This window comes from Hirundo rustica, chromosome 2 (genome assembly GCF_015227805.2).
Source record: "Hirundo rustica isolate bHirRus1 chromosome 2, bHirRus1.pri.v3, whole genome shotgun sequence".
Taxonomy (NCBI): domain Eukaryota; kingdom Metazoa; phylum Chordata; class Aves; order Passeriformes; family Hirundinidae; genus Hirundo; species Hirundo rustica.
In genome coordinates, this window is record NC_053451.1 from 43,518,140 (window position 1) to 43,528,841 (window position 10,702).

General features: G+C 42.7%; 1 protein-coding gene across 1 annotated transcript; it reads left to right on the plus strand.

The window, feature by feature from the left end:
• The first annotated feature begins 1,335 nt into the window (after positions 1–1,335).
• On the plus strand, positions 1,336–10,702 carry RAB39A (RAB39A, member RAS oncogene family). The gene is made up of 2 exons (XM_040055455.2): positions 1,336–1,658; positions 7,651–10,702. Exons 1-2 carry the CDS (start codon positions 1,336–1,338, stop codon positions 8,075–8,077), a joined length of 750 nt encoding a protein of 249 aa, XP_039911389.1. The 3' UTR covers positions 8,078–10,702.

Here is a 10,702-nt window from a genome sequence, read left to right on the forward strand (position 1 = left end):
AAAAAAAAAAAAAAAAAAAAAAAAAAAGGTCACCCATCTCCTCTCCCTGTCCTTTTCATGTCAAAGTGCCTATTCATATCAGTATCCACTTGCTGCTGACCTTCTGCCAGCAACAACCTACTTCCCAGCTGTCCCAGCCTACTCACCGGGTTTTCGGCTCACTGCCTATGGCTCCCTCACCCCAGCCCAAACTACCGAAGAAGCTGATGCAATGCTGTTTACCAGAAGTCCAATGAATTTTTTTTTTTTTTTTTTTTTTTTTTTTTTTGGCTGTAATGTCCTTACCAGCCATCTGAGGACTGTTAGTGTTTGTTATCCCATGTGGTTCTGAGACTTAAAAGAAATTTGAGGACTCTATTGCTCAGCAGATTTATCATAACATGATAGTCAGCTGAAGATCTCAGGAGGGCAAAGAAATTTCTCTGACGCGGGAATCTCTTCTGTCTATTACTTTGGGTAAAGGCACTTTCACCAAGACCAAATACACGTGGTTTGTTCCACTGGGAAATGAAGAGTGTATGTCCCTGTAATTTCCAGTATTATGTCCTTTCTCTTGGCAGTTTGTATGATTCTCTCTGGGGATATCTAGATTGCTAAATCTCCTTTTCCCTTTTGCCACTTTCCCCAGCACATCATTACAACGTGGCACTTGTTCCTCTCTATCTGTTGGCCTGCCCAGTTCCCACCCCACTGGACACCTTCCTTTCCAGGTCCGTGCCCCTTTTTCTCCTGCCGATCCGGTTACTCCACACCTACGCCAGTATTTCCTTTCTGCTCCCAATTTCTTTGCGAAAGTCACGCTTTAACGGTTTCTCTCCATGCCGGCCTGGCGCCCTGCCCCAGCATCCCCCTTCTCCCGGCCCAACCCTACACGTGTTGCCCGCGGGGGGATGTGGACGCTGGGCAGGGGCTGTAGCCCCCAAGGCAGCGTTCCCTCGGCGCTCGGTGCGGCGGAGGAGGGCCGGTCCGGCCGCGCACATGACGGCGCGGTGGGAGGGCGGCCCCGGCGGGCGGCTCGGCCTCGCCACCGCCCAGCGGGCGGCAGAGGCGGCCCCGGCGCGCACCGGCGGCGGCGGCGGGGCGGCGGGAGCGGCCGGGGCAGCGGGGCGCGGAGCCGCGGCCGGAGCGGGGCAGCGCGGTGCTGAAGGGACAGCGCCCGCCCCGCCCCGCCCGGGCAGCCGGCGGGGACCACGGCGCGGAGCCCCGGGAGCGGGGCGGGGGTACGCGGCCGCCGGCCCCCGCCCGGAGCGGCGGGCTCGGGGGCTCCGCGCTGCCCCGGCGGGAGCGGCGCCCCGGGCCCCGCGCAGCGCCCGCCGCCGCCCGCCCGCCGCGCCGATGCCGGGCGTGGGGGCGATCGGGGCGCGGTGCAGGCACCGGCCGCGCAGGAGCCCCAGGAAAAGCCCCAAGGCGGAGCCGGGCCAGGCCGGGGCCGCCATGGACGCGGCGATCTGGATCTACCAGTTCCGGCTGATCGTGCTGGGAGACTCCACCGTGGGCAAGTCCTGCCTCTTGCACCGCTTCACCGAGGGCCGCTTCCCGGGGCCGCTGCACTCCGACCCCACCGTGGGGGTGGACTTCTTCTCCCGGCTGGTGGAGATCGAGCCCGGCAAGAGGGTCAAGCTGCAGCTCTGGGACACGGCGGGGCAGGAGCGATTCAGGTACAGGACCTGGGATCTCACCCACACCCCCTCCCGCACGCTCCCCAACCCTGCCGACCTCCGGGCACACCCTGCTGCCCTCCTGGCCTTGTGCCCTCCTCATCCGACACATCTCTGGCGCCAAGGACTTCGTCTTGCCCCCCAGCACATTTCCCTGCACCCATTTGTTTGCTGTGCCCCAAACTGTCCTCTACCCCATTGCCTGCCAGTAGTCCTCGCCCTGTGGCCCACCGTCCTTCTTGCCCCACTGCCCACGAGTTCCTTCCCAGGAGTTTCCTTCCCCACCCTCTTCCTTCAGATGCACCAGGCTACAGCTACCCTTCTCCTCCCAGCTCTCACTATAGGGTAACAAGTGGCCTTGTCCTGTTTCTTCTTCCCTCCCTCATCTTTTCCTGAAGTCCTGGACCTAACATAGCAATCCTTCCTCCACATCTTGGTTTTTTTTCTTTCTTTGCTGCAAGAGGCCTCTGCCCAGCTCTGCATTTCTTACTTTGTCATCACCTCCAAACTCATCCTCCCCTGCAATATTTTGCTCTGCCATTAACTCTCCCATGCAATCTGGAGACCAGGCCACCTCCCAGCTCTTCCTCCTTCCAGCACGGCAACACTGTCCACACCAGTGCAGCCCTGGCAGTGTGGAAGCCACTGCACAGCCAGCTACAGCCTCTTACTAGTGTTTTATCCACCTTCTGCACCTGCTGTGCACTGATTATTGCCAGGAGCCTTCACTAATACTGCTGCCATTTATAATGTATCTAAACTAGCTCAAATGCTGTGCTGAGTATTAAATACTCTCTCCCCTCTGTTACAAACAGTAGTTAAACCACCCTCTTTTCCTCCCCCAGAAAAGTCTCAGTCATTTCCCAGTTTACAAGTCGCTACTGTCACTCACTCACTCTTGGGTCTCTGTTGTATCTGTAGTGCTTGCCATTTCAGGCAAGTTGTGCATGGATTTAGCTTGGACTTCGGGTTCCATAGGTAAGAATTCATGGAGATGGGCTATGCAAATGCATAGCCCATCTCCATGTGCCTGGCCCACACACCTGTTGTTACTGGAATGCTAGCAGGAGGATTGATATGGGTGCCTTCACTGGCCACAATCAATTCCTCTGTACTCCCTTGTCTTCTGTTGCAACAGTTGTGCAGATTCCCATACTCAGCTGAAGAGGTGGGTTTGCACTGTTTTACTGGGGGACAACAACTTACTTTTCTTTATAATAAGCATTAGAGTAACACAACAAACAACTTTACTGGGCTTGCATGAGTCACAGCTTCAGATGTGTTTTTGCAGGTAGGCTAGCAAAGAAATTAACAGTGTTAATGGAAAACTCTCAGCATTTTTCACCCTAGAAATTCACCCTGTGCATTCCAGACAGAATGTAGAATACTTGTAAATAAGTGACTAAGAGTGTATAAACCCTTTATTTTAAATTTGCTGACAAATAGCAAGAATGGCCCGTGACAAGACACTCGACTGGAAGAAATGCAAATGCACAGAATCTTGCATACATTTAAAATCAAATGATGGCAATCCTTTAACCCGGGAATGCTCAGGGATTGTATACTGATGAGTCATGCAGCCAGCTGCTCTTAAATTTACCTCTGTGTTTTTTCTAATATTCAGAAGGTACAGCCTGAAGAAAGTTTTAAATATTTGTATTTGTTTTTCTGCTAAGACTTTCTTGCCAGTTGGTGTACTAAATATCATAGTGTTTATTGTATAGTCTGTTTTACGTTTAGTCAAATAAATGATAAATATTTTACAACATTACACCACAGGTTACAATGTTGCATTCTGTTCTCTGCTAATGGAGAACAATACAGCTCACAAGCAAAGATGATCTTAGGGAGGAGCTAATTGCTGAAAGAAGTTATCTAATACTGGGGAACACCAAGCAGTTTGCAGGTCTGATTTCCGATTCTGCTCTGGCTCACGTGCATTGGGATTTTAGAGGAGGCAAAACCTGTCTTTAAAGCTCCCCAGGGAGTTCTCTGCATGCAGGGCAAACTACTGGCTGCATAATAACCCCCTTCTTTTGGTCCCAGGCATTAGGGACATTCCCAGGGGAAATGGAAGGTGTGACACAGCTGCCACCACACTGTCTTGGAAGATGTCATGTACTTCCTTGGAGGAATTATTTGGGAAAAATTCTTACATGTCCCTAGTTCATTGATGATTCCGTAATTGAACTGGATTTCATGCATTGACGTAGAAATAATTTTTAACATGCCCTGAAATAGCAGCTATTGAATATATTTATTTGGACATCAGTCAGGCATCACTAAGCAGAATCTCCCACTGTCTGAGGTGCCACATGGACAACAAGAACATAATCAGTAGCACCTTTAACATCTTACTAGAACAAGAACCTACAAACTTGCTTAGTATAGACTCAGGTCTGTAGTGCAGATTAATATACATGAAAGGCACATCCTCAGTTTCTTTCTATCTTCAGATCAATCATTTAGAGCAATCTGCTTCTTCATCTGTGGTTGAAATCATCTGCTTTGCTATGGGTTTTGTTTGTTTATTTAATTTTCCCATATTTAAATCCAATAGTATCTTTAAATCATGAAACCTCCAATGCCATAAAATGCTCAGTAGTGGTGCTAAGATTGACAGTTCATTTCAGTAGGGGCAAAATATTGTGGGGATGCTTCCATTAACCCCCTTTTTTAGTAGACCAAGATATTAAATAAATTCTGTTTCTAGTATATCTTTAAAATACAACACTCTCCTATTCTTTTTCAGTAAGCAATATGTCTTTTCAAAATTAATACCATTACAATGTAGTCTTTAGTCATAGTATAAAAATAACTCTTCAAAATTAGATAAAGCTTTTAGTGAAAGTTTGGTTCATGTGGTAAAGATCAGTAAGATCATAATGAAAAAGAAGCACTGTGACTGACTTAAAGCCTCCCTAAAGCCATAGTCTAAAGTGATTATACAAGGAATCATAGAATCATAGAATATCCTGAATTGGAAGGGACCCACACAGATCATCGAAGTCCAACTCCTGGCTCTGCACAGGATGACCCCAAGAATCACACCATGTGCCAGAAAACATTGTCCAGATATGCTTCTTGAACTGTCAGGCTGTTTCTGTGACCACTTCCCTGGGAGCCTGTTCCAGTGCCCAAACACCCTCTGGGTGAAGAACCTTCTCCTGATATCCAACCCAAACCTCCCCTGACACAGCTTCAGGCCATTCCCTCAGGTCCTGTCACTGTCGCCACAGAGCAGAGATCAGTGCCTGTCCCTCCTCTTCCCCTCACAAGGAAGCTGCACACTGCACTGAGGTCTGCCCTCAGTCTCCTCCAGGCTGAACACACCGAGTGACCTCAGCCACTCCTCATATGGTTTCCCCTCCAGACCCTTCACCATCATCATTGCTCTCCTTTGGACACTCTCCAAGAGTTCCATGTCTTTCTTACCTTGTGGCACCCAGAACTGCCCCCAGCACTGGAGGTGAGGCTGCCCCAGCTCAGAGCAGAGCGGGACATCCCCTCCCTTGCCCGGCTGGCCATGCTGTGCCTGATGTCCCCAGGACAGGGTTGGCTCTCCTGGCTGCCAGGGCACTGCTGATTAATGAAGTGTAAGAAGATTTTAGAAAACTACATAAGATGATATTGTTTGTATCCAAAAATTTTGTAATGCTTTTTTTTTTTTTTCTCCTTGAGTTGCTGTTTTCTAAAGCCTCTCTACAATTTTTTTTTTTTTTTTGGTAATGAGGAAACTAGTTTTAAATTATACATACAAGAAATAGAGAAAAAAATTACTCTTGTCTCTCCAATATATTCACCCAGTTTTTATGATATACACTACAAAGTTACAGGATACTTTTTAGTCATCTCCATTAAAAGCAATACTTACACATAATTCAATATAATGGCTTAGATCATCAGCTACTGTAAATTAGCACATATCTGTAGAAGGGACTTGCAAGAGATGAGGGTACTGACTGCTGCTGTGTATAAGCGACAGAAAATACACAGAGGGCTGCATTTCAGTACTCCAGTTCATAGATAACATGATCTTTTTATATAGAAATACTTGGCAGGTGATGCATTACATTTTCAATACCAACCTAGTTTCTTTCCTGGCTAATGCATTTCTTTGTTTTCAAGGTTTGGGATGGGGGCAGGATTGTTTGGCTTTTTTGGTTTTTGATTGTTTGTTTGGTTTTTTTTAATGAAAGTAGGTTGTATTAGCTTTCAATTCTCCATATCAAATCCCTTTTTTTTCATCCACATTTGCCCTTACTAGAACTACCTGAATTATTTTTCTGCCTTTATTTATGCTTGCTGTCACTCTAGAGGAAAAATCAATGGTTAAGAGAATCAGAAATAGATCCTTATGGCACCTGTATTTAATAATTCACAAAATGTGACACTCCTCACTTATGGTCTTAAACAATTTTGTGAAACAGTGTGTCATTTTTCATATCCAAGCCTTTTGAATTAATCTGAGGTAAAGATCCTGTTGTCTTCACATTCAGAGGGACACTGCATGGACTCTCTTGCTGGGAATGTAGAAAAGATCTAAGCATTAGGAGAAACAGTTCCTCCCTCTTATCTAAATAAAACTATTTCAAATGCTGTTTGCTCTGGCTAAATGAATTTAGATATGCCAAGAAATCTAAGTCTTCTTTATCTATGCCCCTACCTATCTGTAATAGGTCAATTGCTGCTAATCATACCTGTCTGTTCAAATTGTTATCAAAAATTCTGTGAAATGTGATGAACTGAGAACTGGAGGGAGCTACTGTTTTAGAAAGTTGTGCTGTTGTGTACAGTCCATCCTGCATCCTAAAGTTTTGAGGTTTTGGCACCAGCATCCTCTTCACAACCATGAGATAGAATGGAATTAATCCTTAGCTTATGATTTCAAATAATGACTGTTTAGAGTTTGTGCTTCTCATTCCATTTGGAGAATACCTATATATACACCAGCTATGTATTTATGCCAGCAGCAAGTGCTTGTGTACATTCCTTGTTAGGCTGTCACTTCCTTTAAAATGTCTCTTCTCACCTTCTCCGTTCTCTCCTACTGCTCAAGATTAGAGACTTAAAATAATTGTTTAGTTCCTGCATCTTTCACTCTCATTCTCTACATTCTAACTTTTTTCCCCCCCTTATTCTAGAGCACATTAAAGCACTTATCCTCGAGCACATTTGAGCACTTTTTTCAACCAGAAGAAGAGTTTCCTACTTCCAAAATTCCTTCCAGTGTCTGGAGCTTAGGGGGCTCAGAAATAGAAAACTTCTGCCATAACTCTTGCCAGCTCTCATGCCAAAAAATTGTAAATATATAAAATATAAAGAGCTTTTCAGCCTCTGTGTGAGAGAGATGCTGGAGGTAGATTTGTCCCTTGCCTGTAATAACTGTGTGTTTGCCCAGCTCACCCAGAACTTTTGGACAGTTTTGTTCAGGGAGTTTCCTTTCTCTGCCTGCTACCTGTTGACTTCTGCAAGCACAAAGAGTTATGATTATCTGTATAAACATTCTTTTAAAGAATGTTTCTGCAAGGAATGCAAAAGGATATGCTTGAACATTGGCAGGTTTGGGCACCAGGTTTCTTGACATATGTGATATATGTGAAATACATATTTCAGTCTGAAATAATTGATTAGAACAAAGGGAAGTGCATTTTTATACGAAGCTGAAGGACTCAGACTTTACACCAAAAGTATATATATTTTCTTCTGTGAACATGTCCCACAGTTTGCTAATAGAGACAACTTTACAGAATAACTCAGCATTCAATATTTACCCTAGAGGTTCAGGAATGTTTAGAAAGTGAATTTTGAATGAAGGAAAAAAATAGTAGTTTAGTAGATAAATTAATACATTTCAATCAGCTTTTAAAAAGGAAAGTTATTTAATAAAACTTGCAAAAGATAAAAACACATTGCCATATGGAAAAGTAATCGCTTATGAATAAAGTGAAAATGCATTTTAAATTTCCTTTCTTTTTTTCCCCCTTCACAGATCAATAACACGCTCTTATTATCGCAATTCTGTGGGTGGCCTACTAGTATTTGACATCACAAATCGAAGATCTTTTGAACATGTGAAGGACTGGCTGGAAGAAGCAAAAATGCACGTGCAGCCCTTTCAGATTGTGTTCCTGTTAGTAGGACACAAATGCGACTTAGTGTCACAGCGTGAGGTTACTAGAGAAGAGGCAGAAAAACTGTCATCTGACTGTGGTATGAAATATATAGAAACTTCAGCAAAAGATGCCACAAATGTTGAAGAGTCCTTTACAATTCTTACACGAGACATCTATGAACTTGTAAAAAATGGAGAAATCTCAATACAAGATGGATGGGAAGGCGTCAAGAGCGGCTTTGTTCCAAATGTTGTACACTCATCAGAAGAAGCTGTAAAGCCCAGGAGACAGTGCATCTGCTGAGTTTGTAGCATGCCAAAGAGCCCATGGGGTGATTAGAAGATAATGCCAATCTAAATGACAGAAAAATAATTTTGAAACAATATTAGATCATGGCATAGCTGAATCATAGAACGGTAATTTGGTTTTATATCCTTCTGTCTAGGTTATGATCCATAACACTTTAAGTGCTTTTTTTCTTTACAGAGTACAATAACTTCATGTGGTCTTCAGGAAAATAAATTATATATTGCTAAAGGGAAAACTAATTCTATAGCAAGACTGAGAAAGTGCAATAATTATCATGACAACATCCTCACACGGGCTTTGTATTTTGAATACTGTTTAAAATCAAGTCTTGTTAGATGAGGATCAAATGAGCTCATTACTTTTATTCATCCTGCCTTAGCTTTAGACAAGAAAATATTATACCTTATACTTTTTAAATGTGATTCAAGTGCAGGGTTGCTAATGACCATTAAAGTTTAGAATGCTGTAGAATTTGATAATAAAGATAACTCTAAGGAAAGCAAACTGAAAGATTACTCCAATAGCGAACACTTTTGATATGACAATGAATACAAGCCTTACTAAAGAAAAAGAATGTTTTAGAAAAGATGATTTATTTGTATACAAAAATGGGGAATAGAAACAATGGAATTTATTATTAAATATTTTCTGAATTGCCAATGAAACTAAACATAACATCACATATGATGTTATGGAACATATGATCCAGCTGTTATTTGACTTGTATACTAAACAGCTTCCCAACCACTGGAGTTACATTTCAGCGGCAGATCCTCAGCTGGGTAACTTTCATCGTCACACTGATGCCTACGGAATTATGTTAAGTTACACAAACAAATTCCATATTAGCTTTAAAAAACAAACCTACTTCTAACTAGAAGTAAAAAAGGTTAAAAAGTGCTGCAACCCATGGGAACCCAGGCCTTACATTTGAATAGGGCAAGGACAGTTTTATTCTTAGCCAGCAAATGTTAAACTGTTGTTTAAAAATGGGAGGTTTTAAACTAAAACCGTTGCAAATAGAGCATTTGGAGAAGAAAGAATTTCTAAAATAATGCTCATCTACAGGGAGCAAAGTTAGAGAACTCCTATTCTAAGAAAGAAACTCATAATAGCTTTTAATACCAACAACAGTAGGAGAAATCTGTGATCATGTAGCATTTTACTGAGCTTGGAATCATCTTCCTGCTCCTCTGAATATAACACACACTAGCTTTATGCAAACTAGGTCTAGCACGTAAATACCAAATAAATCTATTTCTATTTTATTGTAGTAGTATAAATGATGACTTGATCTCCAGAGTTAATAAACATCTACAATTTATCTGGCATACTCATAACCACCAAACATCAAGCCAGATATCTTCATATAAAAGTGTGTTATCATGTACAATTCTCCTTTTTCAAGATCAGGCAACAAGTCTATCTAATCTAATTTTCTTCTTCAACAAGCATAAGATTGGTTTTGTCTCAGGTTACTTTTACAGTCTTTTACAATCCTTTTTCAAATAGTTTGTAGTATGGGGACAGGTTGTTTGGTTCCAGTGACTTTATACATTTAGGGACATTGACTTCAAAGGGAACTAAAAGTTTAAGTTTTTCTAAAGCCTGAGTCTTACTTGCACTGAGGCACAGTTACACTGTCATGGAAGGATACAGAGGCCTTAATATAAACAGGAATCAGCCTTAATTCATTAGCAAATAGAACAGTTAATTCTAGTCTCAGCATGCCACAGAGTAATTGCTGTGAGCCTGATTCTCTATTAAACTACATGTATTGACACCAAATCAACTTTGTTTGGAGGGTATTTTAAGCTCTCTTTACAAAGTAAACATGACTAGAGATGCCAAAAGGTAGTGAAGAATCAGGCTGTGTGCATTTGACACTGATTCCCTTATGATATGAGGCTTATGTTGTGCATCTCAGAAGATCTTTTTGTTGTTTAATTAATTTATTTAATTACATGAGTCAGTGACTGGGGAGTCAACAGCCCCGAAGTCTACCACTGATTCACTGTGTGTTTCTGAGCAAGGCATTTGTGGGTTTTGTGCCTCACCTGTATCTCAAATATAGAGATGATCTTCCTCAAATTCACAAAGGCTGCTGAGACCAAATCAGTCTATATAATCTTCAGTCCTGGACTCTATCCTCTGTGTGCTACCTGGTTTTGAGTGTTTAGCACTATAGGATGTGGATACTGGTTTCTTCTGACATACCCAAATAACAATAAAATAAAAAAAATTAAAACAGCCTTGTAAGTGTCAGGTATTGCTGTGAATCTACATTTCATTGCATATTTCATTATTTTAGGTTAAAATCTTGTATCTTAATTTTTTCCTTCCTGAATACTCAGGAGCCTATGAGCTTTTTCATTCTGTATCAAAAAATAGGTTGTACTGGGGGAAAAGGGCTGGGAGAAGAGGGCAGTGGAGGGGAGGTGTACACAGAGAAATAAACAACCATCAGAACAGAGCCTTAATCTCTGTTGCCAATGTTGTACCTGTGGTGTCACATTTATTACACTGGGAATACAGCTTTTAACCAGATTCAACTGTGTGAGGAACTGGTATTGGCAATGCAACTAGAAGAGAAGTTCACTACATTTTAAAGTACTGTGC

Excerpts from the sequence above, each read along its gene's own strand:
- RAB39A (XM_040055455.2), top strand. The coding sequence starts at position 1,336 with ATGCCGGGCGTGGGGGCGATCGGGGCGCGGTGCAGGCACCGGCCGCGC. Across the intron at positions 1,659-7,650 it reads GCGGGGCAGGAGCGATTCAG|ATCAATAACACGCTCTTATT; the intron begins GTACAGGACCTG and ends CCCCCTTCACAG.